The 21,771-nt window shown below is 56.1% G+C and overlaps 1 protein-coding gene across 4 annotated transcripts in view; it reads right to left on the bottom strand.

The window, feature by feature from the left end:
• RASA3 (RAS p21 protein activator 3) overlaps positions 1–21,771 on the bottom strand; it is an 88,932-nt gene that overhangs the window by 38,560 nt on the left and 28,601 nt on the right. For 3 of the 4 annotated variants that reach the window (XM_060287803.1, XM_030856652.2, XM_060287804.2), the window contains exons 2-3: positions 14,585–14,702; positions 2,550–2,653 (exon numbers count right to left, since the gene is read on the bottom strand). In XM_060287803.1, the coding sequence (XP_060143786.1) occupies positions 2,550–2,653; positions 14,585–14,702 (222 nt within the window). Of the gene's footprint in view, positions 1–2,549; positions 2,654–14,584; positions 14,703–21,771 lie in introns of those variants that run through there. The other variant, XM_060287805.1, reaches the window with a different exon arrangement.

A 21,771-nucleotide genomic window follows, 5' to 3' on the forward strand; every position in this document is an offset into this window, starting at 1 on the left:
CAGGCCCACAGCCGGAGTGGGGCAGAGGGGGAGGCCTGGCTGGGCCCCCAGAGCCCCAGCAGCCCACGCCCCGCACTGGAAGTGGAGCCGGTGGCCCTGAGCCAGCACTGCCTCGACCACACCCGCACTGCACCGCCACACCCTCCCTGGGACAAACCCCACCCCTGGACTCGGCCCGCGGGGGGGCCCACGCGCTGCTGCACCCAGAGAACCTGGTGCGGCGCCGTCAGATCACATGGCAGACGTGAGAAGCCGGTGACACTACGCTCGTTTCCGCGACATAAATTTATACCCTAGAACTTGGTTTCTCATCCTGGTAACAACATAATTGCTAGTCATAACTTCAAATTATCCTTGGAGATCCAGACAGCCTCTTATTTTTACGGCTGTGAGAACAATGTTGGAAACATCTAAATCTGGCTGCACCCTGCCACATCCCCATTTTAAAGCCACCAGGAATTGCTAAACCATGGTTCTGCTGGTTCCGCTGGTTCTCTTTAAAAACAGCAGGCGCCTTAAACAGAATGATTGATAAACATCTTATTTGGTCTTTATGAGCGGAAATAACCCCAAACCAGCTAGATCAGGTTCTCTGATTCAAATGGGCAGATATTTTAAAATTTCTTTTTCCTTAGGATTACCACTCAAAGAAGCTCCCGTGTAGCTCCAGGGATTAGTCAAACTCCTCTTCATTCTGGTATAATCTGAGCCAACTGCCCTGGTGGTACTGCATCTCCCTGTGGGTCGCACCTGTCGCCCAGGTGAGCTCCATCAAGTAACGTGTAAACTTCCGACCCACCACTCTGCCCCTCTCCTTTCCTCCTCGAACAAACCTTGGTGCACCCAGCAGGCGCTAGACGGAGACACCCCCGGGCCCTGCTCCGACAGCCCCAGGCCACAGGAAGTACGGGCCAGTGGACACAAAAGAAATGCTCCCACAGGCCACGGTGAGAATAACACACACCGAGGGGCAGCCTCCAGCTGACCGGGGTCTCGGGCCGACAGCGGCAGCCACGCGGGCATCGGAGAAGGGCCTGAGGTGGGCGTCAGGCTGCGAGGCACCGGGAGAGGGGCCGGGGGGGCCAGAGCCTATGTCTGGGCTGGAGGAGGAATCCCCGGAGCGTGACGCCAAGCTAAGGTTCGGGCGCCATCCTGAGGGCAAAGCGGGCAGGCCCGCAGGCCCAGCACAGAAGTGGCCCCGCAAACGTGAACATCCTCGCTTCAGAGGTAAAGGGCTGCTGAGGGGCCCCATCACGGCTCCATCTTAAATGAAATCAAGTGTGAATTATCTGAGTTGCTGTGTCATCTAGGCCGTGTACTTCCTGAACAAACTGGTGATTTCTACGTAAAACACAGCAGTCTCCAAGAACGCTATTTGTTGGAAATGCAGACCCTGGGCCCTGCCCCAGACCCAATACCCAGCATCTGCATTTTGACAGTGTGGGAAGCTCTGATCCATGTGCTGGAAACACTGCCAGATGCTTCTTCAAAGGACCTCAGCTCCAGAGCTGCCTTCAGACTTTTTTTTCTTTCTTTTTTTTCTGGCGGTACGCGGGCCTCTCTGCTGTGGCCTCTCCCGTTGTGGAGCATAGGCTCCGGACGCGCAGGCTCAGCGGCCGTGGCTCACGGGCCCAGCCGCTCCGCGGCATGTGGGATCCTCCTGGACCGGGGCACGAACTTGCGTCCCCTGCATCGGCAGGCGGACTCTCAACCACTGCGCCACCAGGGAAGCCCCAGACGTTTTTTTTTTTTTTGAGGGCTGCTGGCCTGGGCGCAAACACCCCTGACCAGTCACGTATGGGCAGCGAGTGGAGCTGGTCAGACGCCCCAGGAGCGGGCGGGAGGCTGCAGTGTCACGGGCCCGCCAGATTCAACTGCTCTGTCCAGGAGCAAAGCACCGAGACGCCTCCTGCCAGGAGCAGCCGGGCCAGCGACGATCAGCTGGGGTCCCATGGCCACAGCTGAGCCCACGTTGGGCAGCTCGGGTCTAATTCTGGTACCACGGGGAGCTGACAGGTTTCCCGGGACAGAGGCGGCCACCAAACGGGCGGCTCTGGGCTCCACGTTCAAGGTGGGTCTCACTCTCTCCAGGACGCTGGTGCCTCTGGGACCCTCAATACCTGAGACCCCCAGTACCTCTGACAGCATCCCAGTGCCTCTGAGAGCCCCTAATACTTATGAGTGCACCCCAATACCTCTGAGCACCCCAATACCATCCCAGTCCCCCATACATGGGTGCTGGGTTCAGGGATGGGCAAGGTCTGGGGTGGTGGGATGGTTGGAGAAGGCTTCGGGAGTTGTTTGGGGGGACGCCACTCTCGCCTTGAAGGATGGTTTGCCTTTGCCGCGTGTCCCCGTGTCCCCGCGTGAGCTCGTGGTGTGTCGCCCCAGAACACAGTGACAGGGCAGCTCCGGGACGGCCAGCAAGGGCAGGCGAGATGCTGGTGTGGCTCACCGGCTCAGACGGCGTGCCCGGGAGTTCTGCCAGAATGAGCCCCGCTCAGAAGAGGCGGAGAAAATGAAGAAAACCCTGGTCGGTCGGTACCTACCTATGATTGAATCCCTCCGGAAAACGTCTCTATCGAAAATGTAAAAGGACAGGTGACGGAAACTCCGCGGAATCTCGCAGTAGAAGTCCTCTCCGTAGAAGGGGCTGGACACAGACAGAAGGGGCACCGTTAGATTCTACGAGGCGGCGTCCCCTGCCCTGGGGGCAATCAGTCCTGAGGGGGGATCCGTCCTGGGGGGATCAGTCCTGAGGGGGGATCCGTCCTGGGGGGATCAGTCCTGAGGGGGGATCCGTCCTGGCGGGATCCGTCCTGGGGGGATCGGTCCTGGGGGGATCAGTCCTGGGGGGTATCTGTCCTGGGGGGATCCGTCCTGGGGCGGGGATCAGTCCTGTGGGGAATCAGACCTGAGGCAGGGGTCAGTCCTGGGGGGTGATCAGTCCTGAGGGGGGGTCAGTCCTGGGGGCGATCCGTCCTGTGGGGAATCAGTCCTGTGGGGATCATTCTTGAGGGGGGGTCAGTCCTGGGGGGTGATCAGTCCTGAGGGGAGGTCAGTCCTGGGGGGGATCCGTCCTGGGGGGGGTCAGTCCTGGGGGGTGATCAGTCCTGAGGGGGGGGTCAGTCCTGGGGGGGGTGATCAGTCCTGAGGGTGGTTCAGTCCTGGGGGGTCAGTCCTGGGGGGAATCAGTCCTGAGGGGGGACTCAGTCCTGGGGTGGGGATCAGTCCTGAGGGGTGGTCAGTCCTGGGGGGTCATCAGTCCTGAGGTGGGGTCAGTCCTGGGGGGGGCCGGCATCCAAGCGCCTGCCTCAGGCATGCACCTGTGACCTCACGTGGGGGACACGAAATTGGGAGCTGGTGGTCCCGGCGGGCCGAGGGAGGCGGGGGGGGGGGGCGGAGGGAGGCGATGGCAGAGCCTCCCCTCGGGAGGGGGACGAGCCCACCTGTGGTGCTGCCGTCAGAAGCACCCAACAGGTATCGCTTGTTTTACTGACCAGCTCAGATCCAGAGCAGGAAGAGGGACCGCGCTGGCCTGAGGTCCAGGCGTGCAGAGAAGGCAGCTGCTCTCCCCCCGCCATGTCCTGGGGGCCAGAGCCCCGAAGGCACGTCCCGCAGGAGTCAGAGCTGCGGCCGAGGCCTCACGAGAAGGCGCACGTGTACGGCAGGTGTCCCCAGGGCTGCCCCCGAGACGGCCACACACGCGAGTCCTGCCTCCAGTGTCCCTGCCCACGGCCCGGCCCCCATCCCGGCTTTATCTCGGGGGACTGTCCCCACTCTCGGCTGCAAATCAGGATCACCTGGAGAGGTTTCTAGAAAACACACTGCCCAGGCCCCACTCAGAGGACCCTCTTCATGGGTGGCTCACAGGGTAGCACCTTCAGTCCCACACCTGCCACCTCCTGACACAGAGCCGTGACACCAGCCGGTTACACATGGGGGACACAAATCTCACCCCCGGCCCCTGGAGGCACAGGAGCCCCGGGACAGGGCCCGGGACAAGTGCACCCAGAATGCACTTTCCCAGGTGAGGACGTGCAGAAACTGAGCTGCTCGTAGGAATGTAAAACGGGGCCATCGCTCTTCCAAAACGGTAAACCCGGAGTAACCATTATAGCCCAACAGCCCACCCCCAGGGGTATGTCCGGGAGCAATGAAAACACATCCACACAAAAACCGGTACGTGCAAGGTTACAGCAGAAACAACCCAAGCGTCCATCAACAGAGGGCGGACACACCGAACGGAGCCCCTGACCCACTGGCACCTTCAGCTCTGACGCTGAGGCTCAACGAGAGAAGCCATCGCAAGTGGCCACACAGGGTGCCGTTCCCTGTACGTGAAATGACCAGAACTGGCTCATCTGTGGAGACAAAGTGGATTCCTGGCGGCCAGGGGCTGGGGAGCAGGGGAAGGGAATGGCTTTCTCTTTAGGGAGATGAAAATGTTCTCACATTGACTGTGGTGATGGCCACACAACTCTGAATATAATAAAAACCACAGAACTGCACATCTTAAATGGGTAAATTATATGCTATGTGAATTATATCTCAGCGAAGCTATTTTTCAAAACCCAAAAATTTAAAAAATACATAAAGATGTCAGCACGTGAGTAACAGAATTAACATCCTAGGGTATATCATGCTTAAGGTTTTTTTCTCTAAAGAATAAAAATAAAGACACATGTTTTTAAATAAAAGTGGGGCTACATTCTTCAACCTGGTACACAGTCGGCTTCTTCCTTTAACATGAGGCCATGGACCACTTCCCAAGTAAGTAAAGGCCAAACGGCACCTGAGGTCTGAGTGACCACAACCGCAGGCCTCACACCTTCCAACACGCGGACAGCAAGTCCTCCCCCACGTCCACCACCGGGAGCGTCCCTAGCCCTGGTGTCCTCAGGACAGTCCCCGAGGTGGCCTGCTTGGTGGGAGGGCGTCCTCCATCCTGGGCTCTGGGACCACGGACCTTCCAGGAAGGTCTCCATCGATGTTTACAAACTCTGCTAAGCTGGTGACCAACACTACTGCTTTCATTTGAACAGTCCGCGTCATTGCTGAGGCTGAATGTCTGTCGTGTGTGTGCGCACTTTTTGTTTCGTTTTGTGCTGAAATATCTAGCTCATTTTCTGTCAAATGACCACCTTTTCACGCGCTTTTCAAGTTCAGGATACTAATCCACTGAGAACTTCTAAATTTATGTCGCAAAGTAAAAGACAAGTACCTGACGCCCAACATACAAGGAATATGTTTGTCGTCCACGAACAGGGACAGGCAGGCGACCCGGCTGTCCCCACCAGAAGCCCAGGGGGTCCCTGCACAAAGGCCTCCTCAGCCCAATCGTGGCATCTCTCAGGTCGGGGCTGGCATCAGCAGGGCCCACAGGGGCGTGAGGGAGCAGGGCAGACATCCTGGGGGTGGGACAGGCGTGCCCCCTGGTGCCCGCGTGCGGCCAGGCCACCCCCTTCTTGGTCGATGGGAAAGCCTGCAGTGTTTCTTCAAGGGGGCAGAGTTGGAAGCATATTTCCAAAAGAAAAGGAAGCTGTGGGTGGTGGGGAGTGGGGTGAGGTCCCCCCACGTGCCTGCAACACAGACTCTCCTTTCTGGGGCACTGAGAGGGGCTGCACAACCCCAGCTCCCCCAGCTGGCGCCTCTGCCTGGGCATCTCTGCACACAGCTCAGCAGCAGCAGAGGCAGGACTCATGCCCTGCACGGTTGCAGGCTTGTCCAGGGAAAGGGAAAATGCCACCCAAAGGACTGGACGGCCTTAACTACCACTATCTGACAAGGGAATTAAAACGCGGCCTCTGGCGTCTGAGGCCGGCCAGAGCGCTTTCCTCGCTAATTACAGGGAGAAGTTTAAATGCAGTTTCACAGAATTGGGAAAAGAGAAAAAGCCTCCGACAGGAAGCTGTTGGCCTCTGGCTCCGCGAGCCCAGATGTGCAGCGGAGAGGTCCCGGCAGGGCGCCCCCCGCAGGACCGCAGAGTCCTTCCCCGGCCCCCAGAGCCCGGCTGGCACTGCCCTGCCCCGCCGCGGCCAGACGCGAGGCTCTGCCCGGTTTCGCGCCGTGTGCTGTGCCCTATGTTGCAAACACGAGCATCCGTTTCCCAGCATCTGGGGGAGGGGAGCGCGGGAGCCACGGGGACAGAGGGGAGCCTCCCCGCAAGCCCCGGATGCGCCACAGGGCAGCCCTGGCGGAGCCCAGGTGCCCAGAAGCGGGGACCCGGGGCCCACGCCGAGGCCCAGAGAGAGCTGGAAGCCAGGCAGGCAGGGCCCGTTCTCCGAAAAGGGTGCCGGCCGGCTCTGAACAGCTCTGCGTTCGGCTAATAAACGTGCAGGTGGTTAAACCATTCACTAAAACCTGGATTAAAATTCATGAGACCAAATACTGTATTCAGACGTCCACAGAAGAGTCGGGAAGGGAGGGGACTCGTGCAGCCTGCACCCCGCACGGGCTGGTGCTCGCGGGACCCCGGCACCGGGAGGGCCCGCACCCCAGGCGCGAACCGCCCATGGCGCCCAGAAGCAGGAGGAACCCTGTCTGGTGTCTCCCTCACTTCCTCTAAATGACGATTTTAAAGCAGCGCGGCCCTCGGCACCCGAGAGCCTGTCTCTGAGGCTCCGATAAGCTACTGCAGCTCACTGGGAGGCCAGGTGCTCAGCTGAAGCCTCCCCCCAAGTCGTGGGTCACGGCCTGAACACGGGGAGGGGCGGCTCCCAGGAGAGAAAGGCGTTCCGTCCACGTGAAGGACGGATGGAGAAACGAGGGCCTGCCCCCAGCTTCATGCAGATGTGGACGGAGGGATGCAGCTGACCCTCCCGGGGAAGGAGCCTTGGAGGTCAGATCACAGTTTCCTCCAACTGCTGGGGAAGAAGCACCCCACCTGGACCCCACCTGGGCCAGTCTTGGCCCGCAGGACAAGGCTGGATCACAGGACACGAGGGCACCCAGGGCGCCCGCCTACAGGGCCAGCCACACGCTCTTCCAGAAGCACAGCCGGGTGTCTGTGCCGGAGCCCGGCCTCATGGGTGACCTGCAGCCCGTTGTCCTGGCCTAAGCAGCCCAAGGCGGACGGCCACATGGCCTTGGCGGGTTCCTCACTTCTTCCAGACTCAGTTTCCCCATCTGCTCACATGGGGTGCACCCCACACGGGACTCCCACATGCAGCCCCTCCCCTCCCTGCACCCTCCCCAGAGAAATCACGTGTCCTCACCAAAAACTCACACCCAGACTGTCCTTTTAAGGCCTGGCCACGCTTCTTAAGGTAACTGAAGCCCCCGGACTCCAGAACCTTCAGAAAGGCCCCAAGGGAAGGAGGGTGTCAGGGAGAAGCCTGGAGGCGTGAGGGGGCCGGCAGCCTGGGGAGCTTTTGGGGACCCCAGAGGAACCCATTAACCACAGCATTCTGACACCCAAACTGCCCAGCCCACAGCTCCACGGGGACTGACTGTCTACTCAGGGAGAGTGGACAGGGTGGGCCCAGGGTCTCTCCCTGCAGGGTGGTCTCTCCCTGCAGGGTCCCAGCCTTACCTGGGCCTGGGTACGGCGGTCAGTTGGGCATCTGGGAAGCCCTGTGAGAAGCCCCACATCCTGAGATTCAGGGGCTCAGTGAGGACTGGAGCCCGACGTCGGGGGGATGCTCTGAGCTGAAGGCCCACCCTGGACCAGAGAGCTCCCCAGGACCGGGGGGAAGGGTCCCCGCCTGGAGCTCCCCAGGACCGAGGGGAAGGGTCCCCACCTGGAGCTCCCCAGGACCGAGGGGAAGGGTCCCCACCTGGAGCTCCCCAGGACCGGGGGGAAGGGTCCCTGCCTGGAGCTCCCCAGGACCGGGGGGAAGGGTCCCCGCCTGGAGCTCCCCAGGACCGGGGGGAGGAAGGGTCCCCACCTGGAGCTCCCCAGAACCGAGGGGAAGGGTCCCTGCCTGGAGCTCCCCAGAACCGGGGGGAAGGGTCCCCGCCTGGAGCTCCCCAGGACCGGGGGGGAAGGGTCCACGCCTGGACTTCCCCAGGACCGAGGGGAAGGGTCCCCGCCTGGAGCTCCCCAGGACCGGGGTGGGGGAAGGGTCCCCACCTGGAGCTCCCCAGGACTGGGGGGGTGGAAGGGTCCCGCCTGGAGCTCCCCAGAACTGGGGGGAAGGGTCCCCGCCTGGAGCTCCCCAGGACCGGGGGGGAAGGGTCCCCGCCTGGAGCTCCCCAGGACCAGGGGGGTGGAAGGGTCCCCACCTGGAGCTCCCCAGGACTGGGGGGGTGGAAGGGTCCCGCCTGGAGTGCCCCAGGACCGAGGGGAAGGGTCCCCCGGACTGGAGCTCCCCATGACCGGGGGAGTGGAAGGGTCCCCGCCTGGAGCTCCCCAGGACCGGTGGGGTGGAAGGGTCCCCACCTGGAGCTCCCCAGGACCGGAGGTAAGGGTCCCCGCCTGGAGCTCCCCAGGACCGTTGGGGCGAAGGGTGGTGTGGAACGTCTGGGCCTGAGACCTGCATTTATGTCAAAAAGACTTCCTTTTTAAGCTTTAACTTGAGAAATTAGAGAGAAAAGAAACATAAGGAGAGATGATGCTATCTGTACTGTCTTATAATCTCAAAGTTGGTGTTTTCTAGTCAACAACTTGGTTTTCATTAAGAACATCTGAGAAAATGACGTCTTTCGTCCCAAACCACAGACTCCCTCTTGTGCTGTCACACCCTAACCCCAAACAACTTCTCCCTCCCGGAGACGAAGACCGCGGAGGCCACCACACAAAGCTCTATTTTCTGAGCAATTTGCATCTCTCGGAGGAACAGAGAGACCCTCTCAAGTCACTGACCCACAGGCTCCTTCTGATTCCAAACCGGAAGCTCGCGCCCACCCGCAGGGGAACAGCCTTTCATTCGGGAGAATTCTTGGCGAGAATGACGGGATTAGAGATTCTGTAATGACACCCAAAACGATAAGCGTGGTGATGAGCTAGCTCCTTCCTCACTGTGCTCTAGAAAGCGGTTATTTTACTAACTTGTAATGTTACGTAAAATACAAAAACAAACAAACAAAAAACCTACCAACAAAAGAACAAAAATACTGCCCATAATCCCACTACCCAGAAAAAATAACCACATTGGCGTTTAAGTCCTCACGTGCCAGACCATTTTTAGAGCTATGCCAGTTTTTTAAACAAAAAGGAATCTTACTGTGAACACAACTTTCTAACTTGCCTTTATCGCTTGACAGACACAACCAAACTCTGCGGGAGGCAAGGAGGCACAGTCGCGGGGTCAGGGCCGTCTGGTCCAGAGGCCCACGGGGGCGGGAGGGAGGGGCTTCTGGGCTGGATATGGGGGGGCGGGCGTCCAGGCAGGAGGCTCAGCACAGCCTCAACAGAGCTGCCCTGGGGGAAAGTGAGGGTCAGAGTAGGAGCCGCTTCCTGTCTGTCGAGGGGAGAGGCGGGCAATGTCATCCTCAAAATAATCACTTACATGGACAAAAGGAAATGAAAAACTAGCACTTCATGGGATACGCCTGCAAACGATTGGGCCAACCCAGCTCCTAAGAGTTCCTTTTTTTAACTGTAGCACGAACGTGCTCCCTTTACTGGATAGGACGGTGGTTTTCTCCACAGGCAGCCTTCAGCTCCGCTTTGCCCTCCCGGGGACCCCAGGATGCCCTCCGCAGATGCACTGTGGCCCCAGGCAGGCAGCTAACCCGCCCGGACCCAGACAACACAGTTTCATAGAGCCTTTCTGTTTAAATAAATGGTAAAGAAATGATGACTTGCCATTTAAATGATTAAAAATTATAGCTGTAAAAAGTTAAATGTGAACACCGTCCACTTGCACCATCAGGAAGATACCGTTCTCAGGAGGACAGAGCTTTCCCCGAATCACCGTCCTGGAGGAGAGACGGCCCGGAAAAGCCTCCTTCTCCCCGAAGGGTCTGACCAGGGGGGTTCCCCCAGTAAATTTGCAACAGCAGTCCCCTCTCAGTGCCCACTGTCCCACACCAGACATGCAGGAAAGGAAGGCAGGGACGGTGACACCTGCTCACGGGTGAGCGGCGTTCTGCAGACCCAGGGCGTGGGGACACCCACAGAGCCAGGCCGCAGCCCGATTCCTGGACCCCCTTCCCCTGGAGAAAGGAGGGAAGGGGGTGTGTGTCCTCCCTCTCACCCTCACGCTCCATCTGCACTCCAGCCTGAGGGAGGACAGACCACGCTGGGTGGCACTGACCCTCTGTGGCCACCGAGGCCCCTCTGGCTACGAGCCCCAGACAGGGCACCAGGTCCTGCCGGCTCCCTCAGGTCCAGAGATCAGACGTAGGCTCTTTGTTTCCTACAGCAACGTTGCCAAACAGATGGTCAACCCTCACAGGCGATGCTGAGCCTGGAGGACGATGCGGGAGTTAGGGCCATAACACAGCAAGGCGTGCAGCTGCTCTGTGCGGGCAACACTGAACCCTGACGGCTGCCGGTGCCGGTGGCCTGTCCAGGGCGCAGTGCCCTCCTTGTCACCCAGGCATGCCCCCTTCCCTCCACCCTCGCAGCTGCCATCTGGGTCTGGGTCTTGTGCCACTGGGCTCTGCCCCCCAGGTTCGGCCCCTCAAGAACTGAGCTGCATTTAAGACACCACCTCCTGTGACCTCCACCCGTGGTCTCTGGCCTTAGGAATTCCCACAGGACGTGTTCAGACATCCCTCTACCTTCTGTGTCTCTAAACCTCTCTCACACTTTCCATTCCTTTGTGTCTCTGGGGTAGATTTCGGGGTTTTTTAAGATTTTTTTTGATGTGGACCATTTTTAAAATCTTTATTGAATTTGTTACAATATTGCTTCTGTTTTATGTTTTGGTTTTATGGCCACGAGGCATGTGGGATCTTAACTCCCTGACCAGGGATTGAACCTGTACCTCCTGCATTGGAAGGCAAAGTCTTAACCACTGGACCACCAGGGAAGTCCCTCTGGGGTATATTTCAAATGTACCTTCCACTTTACCAATTTTCCTTTCAGCTATGTCTAATCAACTATTTAGTTCATTCACTGAGTTTTTCATCTAAATTCTTGTGATCTGCACTTTTAGAAATTCTGTTAGATTCTTTTTCAAATTGGTGCAGGCATTCTTCATCGTTCCTTATCCTGCTCATGTTTTCAATCTTGTCTCATTACTTTTAAGTTCACTAAACTTTGTTAGCTGACATTCTGCAAACACTGCAGGCCTGATTCTGCTGTCTGTTGTTTCTCTTGGAAAATGCACACGACGCTTTATTTCTGTGTTCTCTGTGCATTTTCTCCTCTGAGCGCAAGCTCCCTGAAACGTTATACTGGAGAATCCTGAGACCTAGATTGAAGGAGAGGAGTGGATTTGCTTTCGACTGCCCTGTCACTGCCTCAGCAGGAGGTACAAACTACCAACCCAAGACTGCATTAACGTGTGTGTATGGATTGTGGTTTCTGCACCACGGATGTGGTGCAGACTCAGGCTACACACTCCAAGAGCCAGCCTGTGATTTCAAGTACTCAGCACCAAGTGGACGCACAATTTCCTCGCTCACTTCTTTTATGCAGCAGGTTATTTGCTTTTGCCCTTACACTGCAGAGTCAAGGTCTGGGGTGACCAGCTGGCCCCTCACCAGTATAAATAGGGGTTTTGCCTCAATACTAAATGGTCACATACACCCATATTTTTAAATCATTTTTAAAATTAAAGTATAGTTAATTTACAATGTGTATTAGTTTCAGGTGTACAGCAAAGTGATCCAGGAATATATATTCAGAATATATATATATGTTCTTTTTTTCCATTATAGGTTCTTGCAAGATATTGAATATAGTTCCCTGTGCTATACAGTAGGGCTTTGCTGTTTATCTATTTTATATATAGTATTGTGTATGGTTAATCCCAAACTCCTAATTTATCCCTCTCCCCTCCCCTGCTATGCCCTTTGGTAACTGTGTTTGTTTTCTATGTCTGAGTCTGTTTCTGTTTTGTAAATAAGTTCATTCATATCATTTTTTTAGATTCCACATATAAGCGATATCGTATATTTGTCCTTCTCTGTCTGACTTACTTCATTTAGTATGATAATCTCTAGGTCCATCTGTGTTGCTGCAAATGGCACTGTTTCATCTTTTTTATGGCTGAGTAATATTCCATTATATTTATATGTACCACATCTTCTTTATCCATTCACCTGGTGATGGACATCTAGGTTGCTTCCATGTCTTGGCTATTGTCAATAGTGCTGCTGTGAGCACTGGCGTGCATGCATCTTTACAAATTATGGTTTTCTCTGGATATACACCCAGGAATGGGACTAGTGGATCATATGGTAGCTCTGTTTTTAGTTTTTTAAGGAAGCTCCATACTGTTCTCCACAGTGGCTGCACCAGTTTACATTCCCACCAACCACGGAGGAGGGTTCCATTTTCTCCACACCCGCTCCAGCATTTATTATTTGTAGACTTTTTAATGATGGCCATTCTGACCTGTGTGAGGTGGTACCTCATTACAGTGAGGTTTGGATTTGCATTTCTCTAATAATTAGCGATGTTGAACATCTTTTCATGTGTTTGTTGGCCATTTGTACGTCTTCTTTGGAGAAATGTCTATTTAGGTTTTCTGCCCATTTTTTTATTGGGTTGTTTGAGTTTTTGTTATTAAGCTGTATGAGCTGTTTGTATATTTTGGAAATTAATCCCTTGTCAGTAGTATCATTTATAAATACTTTCCCCCATTCCGTAGGTTGTCTTTTCACTTTGTTTACGGTTTCCTTTGCTGTGCAAAGCTTTTAGGTTTAATTAGGTCCCATTTGTTTCTTGTCTCATATTTTTTTAACCTCTTGGAATTATTTCATGTAGGTTTGTCTCTTTATTTGCTGTCAGCTTTAACTTTCTGCTTACAGCGCTCCCTGACTTATCTGGCATATTAGATAAGCACTCAATAAATATTAATTGAGCTAATGAATAAATTAACCTTTCAAAAACTAAGCTTATTAAAACTGTCTGAGGAAAGCAGGAATGGTCTGTGAAGGGTTAGACGCTCTGACGAGTTGGGAGAATCACCTTGGCATACTCACTAGAGTTAACTGGCTCCTGGTGACAGTGTTTGGGGGCTGCCCGATTCTGGCTGTATCACAGGTAGCCGACTTCCCAGAAGAGACAATATTACTACACCACTCTTTTTATTTCGCTCTCAGCCTCCCTTTTCTGCTCCAAAAGCTCATTTTCTTATGCCATCAAAACCAGAAACTATGATTTCTACCTCTAAACGTGTAAGAAATATTTTCAGGAATGGTCCCTATTTCTCGGCCTCAACTAAAGCACAGGTTCCCAAATTCCCTTCCCAGAGACCCTCACCCGGCAGGTCTGCGGGGAGCCCAGCTCTGCAGAGACCCTCTAACGTGGACTCTTCTCCTGGGGAGCTCACGGAAATGGCCCTGAGGGCGACGGTAGCACCTTCAACATCAGCGCCAAAGCCACACGCGACTCCTGACAAACTCCTCAGTCTTCTCGTTCTCCTTCAACAAATTACTTCAGAGAATCCGGAGGGCGCATTCAAATAACACAGGGCCTCAGGAGCAGCCCTGCCGGTCTGGGCGACAACGGGGCAGACGGAGAAGGGAAGTGTCTGCATGTTTCGGGGGCAGGAGATCTTAACAGTGTCTAAAAGTTAAATTCATTAAGTCACCAGAACGTGCTGTTTGTTCCCACTTAGAAGCAGCGATGTGCAAGGATATAATTCATCTGCTAACAATGTTCTCAAGCCCGACAGCTCTTTGGATGGACCCGTACAGCCCACCGCTCTAAGCCCGAGGGTGGCCCACTGTCAGCACGGGCTCCAGAACCACTTACTCTGGTTGGGACTCCACCGGCTTTGCTGTGCTTCCCCCAGGCTCACACCACCGTCCCCGCCCGCCTGCCAGGGCGGCAGAGGCCCCCCTCACCTACCCACTCCCTCTCCCGGAGACATACTGTGACCACAGGTGCCACCACTTCCTACCCCAGGGCGGGGTCCGGGGCCAGCAGGCCTGGAGCTGGCGGGAAAGGCAAATCATCGCCCTACCCTACCCGCCTGGGGCGGCACCCGGGCCTTAACAGGCTCTCCGAACGCTTCCTACACAAGCCGGGGGTGAGGGGCACGGACGTGTTTCTTAGGTTGAAAACCTCTCAGCCTTAAGGCTTCAATGCTAGCCTCTCTCACCTGACCCCTCTGTTCCTCAAGTCTAGCAACAATGCTTTCTAGGTCTCTGATCTCTGTGAACAGTTACCTCCACCCCCGTCTTGAGCCTCTTCAGAAAAAGGAAGATGGTTAAAAAAAAGCTCCCCAAGTATTTATGCTCTGAAATCCTTGCTTTGTACTCTTTCGTTGCACTATATATACTGCCCAGCTCATCTCGACTTAGAAAGTCCTCACCCACCTCTCAGCCGACTAATAAGTCTACGCGCTCTGTCCTTCCCGCTCTGCCCCGGTCATTCGGGCATTTAGGGACCATGAGCCCGTCACCGCCCCGGGAGCCCGTTCCTCTCTCAGGCAGAGAGAGAGGATAAGGATGGAGTGAGGACACCCTCCGCACAGAAGCAACTGTCAGCAGCAAATAAAGCGGCAGCAGACGTTACCAGAGTGATTTCTCCACGATCTGGGTCCTGAAAACCTCCTCCTGGTCTAGGTTCACGGTGCAATAACAGTCTCGCATCTTGTTTGGCCCCGGGTAAGTGGGAAGATTTTTGGCTTCACCTAAAAAGCAAACGTAAATCTATCATCAGTTTAGCATGGAATTATTCAGTCTCCTTGATAACCACAGACACCTTCCCAATGATGGATTTCTCTCACAGCAAGGCACCCGCTCACTTCTGTACGTTCATTAGCTCTTCACGAGGTCTCGGTTTTCTTGCCACCAAAGTGTTGATGAGAAAACCATCTGTACTGTTACAGTGTAAGGTAACATATACATTAACCTCTAAAGCAATGGATTCCTATAACAGTAGTAATCCATTGGCCTAGGAATTAAGGATTGTTTCGTTTTACCCACATTGGTCCCTTTAATATTTTTAATGTTTAAATTATGGTAAGATACACAGAAATTAAAATGTATCCTCTCACCCACCTTCACACATACAGCTCAGCGGCACTGCAGTTAACTCTATTCACACTGCTGCACAATCAACCTACAGAACTCCTTCACCTCGTGAAGCTGAAACTGCCCCCACTAAACAACAAGCCCCGTGTCCCCGCCACCGCCCAGCCCCTGCCGCCCACCTGCTGCCCAGGCACCTCGCAGAAGTGGAACCACACACTGCCTGTCCTTCTGGGCCTGGTTGATGTCACTGAGCACAATGTCCTCAAGGCTCATCCACGTCATGGCCCGAGACAGGATTCGCTTCTTTTCCAAGGCTAACGTTTTGCTTGTCTATTCATCCCCCGGGTCCCTTTTCATTTTGAATTTAATTTGATAGTATTAGGTCAAAGTTGGGGCAATATTAAGGAGAAGGACTCTTTTTTTACTGATGAGTAAGCTACGAACTCCAGCTGTTTAGAAGTCGGTGAGGAGAAGTCTGGGGTGGGGAGACCAGCCACGGGCCATGCCTCCCCGACACACGCTGGAGAAAAGGGAGGAGCTGCCAACGGCCCCGTGGAATCTTGGACGCCATGTCGCCTTTGATCTTGGGTCTGACCGAAGACCATTAGTGAAGCCGCAGCCGCTGGACCCTCTGCCAGAAGCTGGGAGTGCACCTGGGCTGCAAATGTGAGCAGCCCCTTTGCTTGTGGACTGATAGGGAGCAGAGGGGCTTGCAACCAGGGAGGAGAAGCCCCCTCCCTGGAAGGAACCCCCACTGACGAGCTCCCGCCTCCCAGGGGCCTCCTGTCCCCCAGCTGGGCGTTTTCAGGCACCAGACCCAGGGCCAGGAAGGGGGCCGGGGCTGAGCACCCAGCACCCACCAACGCAGCCCAGTCCCGGCCGACACCTGTTAGTACCACCCAGGGCCGCGCTACCTTGCGGCCGACACCTGTTAGTACCACCCAGGGCCGCGCTACCGCTTCTGGTTAAAACCGAAGGAAAAGCAGCAACAACAGAAAGCAAACCAAAACCTCAGAGCTCAGCCCCCAGAGGAGCCGCGCCCGCACCCCACAAACACACTTGACGCCGCTCTCGGGGAAACACGCAGGTGGCAACTTCCTGCTGCCCAGGGTGGAGGTGAGCTTGACGGGCCGAAGTCTTTCTCTCAAACTTCCGATTGGCCTTATTGCTCGGGACGGAGGAGAGCAGCAATGAACAGAAGTGGCTCAGTAACTGGGCCAATAAATCGAGTGTTCTGAGGCTTCCTAGCAGCCCCAGCTGTACTCTGCACAGGCGGGTCTGCCGCACACGCGGCCGGGACACCAGGCCTCTCCTCCGGGCCTCAGCTTCCCCGACCGTAAAAGCAAGACAGCACACATCTCCCAGCCTCCTCTAACTCAAAACGTTCTAGGAAGTTTTCTTTTGGGAATCGTCGGTGACTCTCAGATGGTGAAGAAAAAGAAATAACCAATGAATGTTTTCCTAGGGGTGCGGCTATCCTCACGGTACCTCACGCCTCAAGGCTCCGGGAAGCGCGTCCACAAGCGTCAGGCACAGAACCACGGACCATCTGAGAAGAGGCGCGTGATCCCGCCCGGCTTCGAGCCCGCTGTTAAGTGTCCAAAGACAGACTTTCCGACGGCTCCTGGCAGATGTGAGCAGTCACGTGGGCACACACAGGTGCGTGCGAGGGGCGTGACGACCCACATCCGAAGGGGCCCAGCAGCTTCCCGTCCACTTTCCAAACTGATTTACGTTCACAAATCTTCCCCCTAACACAGCCCGGCTCTGCTGACTTTCCAGCTGACACCTCTAGGATGTGACCCTATTTCCTGCTGGAACTTTTTGGGCAACAAATGAGATATTTAGCTGCAAATTCCTGTGTTTCTTAAAAGTAGAAAAAAAATCCTTTTTTTTGGAAAGTCTTATTGGAGATGGCCATTGGTGGAAAACACAGAACTGGGATTTTTTTTCTGTTTATTCTCGGAAGAACCTCAGAACACAAGCAGCGGCAGCTGACACTTCTCTTCAAGGACAGAAGAGACGGACGCGCCTCCCCTGAACAATCGGGTTAACAGCTGCGAGATACCGAACTACCTTGTGTGGCTGTGAACGTGGCCTGGCTCCCCGCCTCCTAGCCCTGGCCCTGCCCAGCCCCACCGGTTACAGAAACATCCCGGTTGCTATGACAGTGGCGACACCAGAGCACCGGCAGGCAGAGCGGAGCCAACATTAAGGAGCGGTTCAGGCCAGGAGGGTTGGGAGTGGGCCGGCACCCGGTCCTGGCCGTGTCGTCTGCCCAGGGTCCTCCAGCTGGGGACCCCACCGTGGCCCAGGGGGCTGGGCGGGGCGTGTCCCAGCCACACTCAGAGCAGATGACGTCTCCTCCAAGCGTGTTACTTTTGCCAAAGGCCGGAGGCCGCTCCCCTCCCTGGAGGCAGATTAGGGGCCTTTCCATGACCCTTTCTCCAGTGTGGGAGGCATTTGCCTAAGAAGGTAAAGCCATGCCTCGTATACCTTTGTTGAATGACTGGATGGATAAACGCCTGCAAGGAAAAAGGAAAGTAAACTCTGGTTTCAGTCTACGAGCCAAGTCACATTTCATACGCCTCCCTCCCGTTATCCACGTCTCCAAAACGCACACTGTTCACCCACCAGAACTGTCTGCTGGTGGATTTGATAAAGACGGTACATTGGCGCCCGGTGCCGCCTCTGAACCCTGAATTTACACGGAAGCAAAAGGCAGCACTTAAAACTCGGTGATGAAACAGCACTGAAACAGCAAACCTATTCCTGATCACAGGCGCCACACTCGGGGTGATCACGGCCAGAGAGCCCCAGACCCACAGGCACCTGACCCGGCGGAGGGAAGGGCCACGTGTGGCTGTCCACGCCTCCCGCAGGGCTGTGGGCGGTCTTCGCGGCACCGCTAGGCTCTGCCCTGACGAGGAAGCCCATTGCCCTTGTGGGGCAACAACGCTGTCTGCACCCCAAGAGGGGTGTTGGAGGTCTAACCGGCCTGGGCACCGCACGTCAGCCAGCTCACCTCCCAGGGGCTCTGTCTTGTCTGCTGCCCTCGAGAAGAGTGTCCTCAGCCACCCCAAGAGAGACTCCCAGCCGTGAGCTGGGGCCTCGAGTCTGCCACATCCACGGAGTGTCGGAACTTTGCTCTTTCCTACTCAGTGTGTTGGTTTTCACCTCAACTACAGGCCAACCTCTGCAAATAACACCTAAACAGGTACTCGAGCCCAGTGCACTAGTCCTGTAAAAGCGAACCTCCCCGGCCCAGGGCCTCTGTGCACAGAGGCAGGACACGTGGAGGAATTAGAGCCCCCGGCGCTCCCGTCTTTCTGGTCATTCTAAACACCTAACGGGTCTACAAATTCTGGCAGCCAGCACAGCTCATGATACCTACGTAGAAGCCTATTGGTCTCAGAAGATCACTTTCATGACTAAAACATCCTATTTCCAAGAATATGTTGTTGACGGCCTTGCTAGGTGACTCTAGCACTAGATATTAAATAGAACAAAAGTCCGTAAAACCTGACGAGATTGGACTTTATAGTCAAGTTACCAACAGCCTCCTCTACTGCACGCTGAGTTACAAGTCAGGAGACCTCCAGGCTGAGCTGCCAGACCCCGCAGGGCTCGGCTGATGTCTGCGCCCGGGGAGGGGCATGACCAGGACACGGGAAGATTTACTAACAGGCATCGCAGGTTTCCTCCAATTTCCAGAAGGAATAGGTGACACCATGAAAGACAAGTTTAAAATAAGGCTGTTAAAATGGAAATTAAACGTTTAACATATGGTGAGAGGGAGGAAAGTTACACCTATCCAACCCCACCATGAGTGGTCCCGAGTTTCCCGGTAGCTAAGGAACAAATGGAAATATGGCGGAACACACACTTCTCGCGATTTACCTAAAAATGAAACACACCAGCTCTCCAGGAGGAAACACCATGAAAAGAGGGGCCGGCATGGCTTCCGAGAGAATCTGACAGAAGACGCAGAAACGTGCTCGAGGCTCTTTTCTGTCCTCAGCAGGTGGGGACTCGAGTGACAACCTGTGAGAATCGCTTGGCACGGGGGGCACGCCGACGGGGGCCGAGCACGCTGGGCGGCCAGGAGTCCCAGGAAGAGCCCGGTGAGGCCCCGTTCCGCACGCAGACACGACAGGGTCGCCCCTCAGGCCCGGGGACCGCGGGGCAGAGGGACCCTGGAGGAGCCTCTGGTCACCCCCTCCTCTCTGTGGACCCCACGGCCGCGCCTGGTCTCGTTTCCTCTCTGCGTCCAGCACCCCAGCAGCGCCGGGCAGATGACGAGCGTCCCTGAAATGTTGGTTCCAGGGATTAAAGGAGAAAGCCTGTGATGAAATGACCACGCACGGCAGCTTCTGAAGACAGTCGCCAGAGACACGACGTGGGGGCAGTCACAGCTCCTACTCTGCTCCTCCGAGGGGGACTCCCGTGTCCCTCCCTTTGGTCTGGGCTGGCCTCAGGGCCCTGACTGACCAGCAGTGACTGCCGGCTCCCTGGGAGATGTCAGAGCCATGTGCTTCCACCCTGGCCACTGGACACCCTCTGTCCCTGAGCCACAGGCCAGGCCCCGGAGGCCACCGCTGGGGGGGCAGTGCAGCTGCCTGGACAACCCGGGCCAGCCTAGCTTCCCAGCGCTCCACACTAGTGACGGACGCGTCTCGTGCCTGCGGGGCAGCCCGCCCACCAGCTGCCCCCCATGGCTCCAACCAGGCCTCACGTCCAGCCCGAATCCCTTGGCCCCAACGTTGTGAGATGTGATAGCACAGCTGTCAGACGCTCACGGGGCTCTAGGCGAAGCAGCTCTTCACCGGTCCCCTCCCTGCACACGGTGAGGACTTAAAGGTGTGACTAACCCAGCAGTGGAGAGCCCAGGAGACACCCAGAGTCCCTCCAGGTGAGGAGACCCTGCCCTGCACCCCTGCTGCCTTCTGACTCTGACTCAAAGTACCTCCAACTCTAGTGAGAATAATGATGAAGGGCGGCAGCCGTGCAGCCGGGGGACACCCGGGCTCCAGCAGCACCGTCGACAGCTGGGCGAGTGCGGCGATGACCGAGGGCCTTCCGGGCTGGGAGCTGCCCCTCAGGTCTCAGCTGGGGGCTGGCGGTGAAGGCAATGCTCTCCCTACACGGGGATTTTTCAATTCTGAATAAGTTGACGCCATTTAAAACTGGTGATTTAACGTTTTCCTAAGCCAGGACTGCCGCTCCTTGAGAAAACTCAGAAGATCCAGCGGTGCTGGGCCACGGCCCCGTCTTAACAGTCCCTGGCCGGGTCGGGGCAGCCCCTCCCAGGGGCACCTGTCCGCCCTCCTCATGTGCTGTGACTGTCAGATTCTATCTTGTCGCCGCCCAGAAGACTTGTGGAAAGAAGTACTGACGGGACCCCCAGCTACATGAGGGTCTCCTCCTCCCGCCTGAGGCCTCCACCCGCCCCTGGAAGCTTCCGTCTCTCCCCGTGGCCCGAGCACCGGTCACCTGGAGGGACGGGAATTTCTGGCTGGCTGGACGGCCCTGCACAGCTTGTGGGGGTCCTCTGGGGCACAGATCTGTGGCACTCCTGCAACCATAAAATGCAGGGCTGGCAACACCTGCCGGGCTGCTCGGCCCGGTGCCCCGACACCCCTGGGAACCCCCCAGCTTCCGAGCTGGTGGAAAATGTCGGGGCTGCAGGGGGCGGGTGGGCGCCTCCTCCACCCTGGGCTGTCCCCCCCGCCCTCAGAGCTCCTTCATGCAGAGCCCGGCAGACCCCCTAAGGCAAGGGGGCGTGGAGAACCCTACACACTTCTCTGCTTGAACTGAGAAGGCCTTAGAATCTAAAGAAAAGTGCAGTTTAGGCTCCTGGGCAAGAAAGAACGCCTATGGCACGAAGAACAGCAGGTGGAAAGTCGTCCACTTCCCCACGTTCCGGCGGATTTTGTGGACGACGGCGCAGCCCCAGGATCGTTTAGATCTTCCATCTGAACTGAACTCAACCTATTCAGCACCTAAAAACGCACAAAATATTAGCTAACTTTGCTTTTACTTAGAGGCTGGTCTCTTCCCATCGGGAAAAAAAAGCAAGTGCTATTCTCTTGTGCTTTTCCAATTAAGCTAGAAATGAAAATAGTGCTCTTGGACAACAACCCAATCCTGAAATAAAAGCTGTACAGTTAAGCCCAGGGAAAAAGAAACTTGTTTCCTTTAATTTCCGAATGCTGTGGTGAAGGGGTATTTCCGATTCCTTGGAATCTGAAACTTTGTGCCTCTGTTTAGGACGTCCTTCTTCCCCTAATGCTGCATTCCTAAGGGCTGCTAAGGCCAGAAAAGAACAAGCGGCACTTACTCTGCCCCCCTAACCCTGGGGACACACCTGAGGGGCCTCGGGGACACTGGAAACGGGGCAGCGGGCGCCCCAGCGGGCACTCGGGGGCACACGGCCCCCCCTCCAGGGCTCCCTCTGGGGCAGGACAGGAGGGAGGAGTGCTACGTGACATACACGCTCACTCCATCAACAGCACGGTCAAAGGCCCCACGACTGAGACACAGCATCTGACCAACGTGCCGGTCGCCACTGCCCCGTGCGCCGGGTACCCCGAGCAGCTGTGCCTCTGCTCTCGCCCCCGGCCTGCGACCAGCCTTGGGACCCTCCCCACCCAAGCTCTGGGCACCCGCGCCTCGTCTGGGTGGAAGTTCCCGCCCGTCTCTCCTGACTGCGAGCCCCTCGAGAAC

Source organism: Globicephala melas, chromosome 18 (assembly GCF_963455315.2).
Source record: "Globicephala melas chromosome 18, mGloMel1.2, whole genome shotgun sequence".
Classification (NCBI taxonomy): Eukaryota; Metazoa; Chordata; class Mammalia; order Artiodactyla; family Delphinidae; genus Globicephala; species Globicephala melas.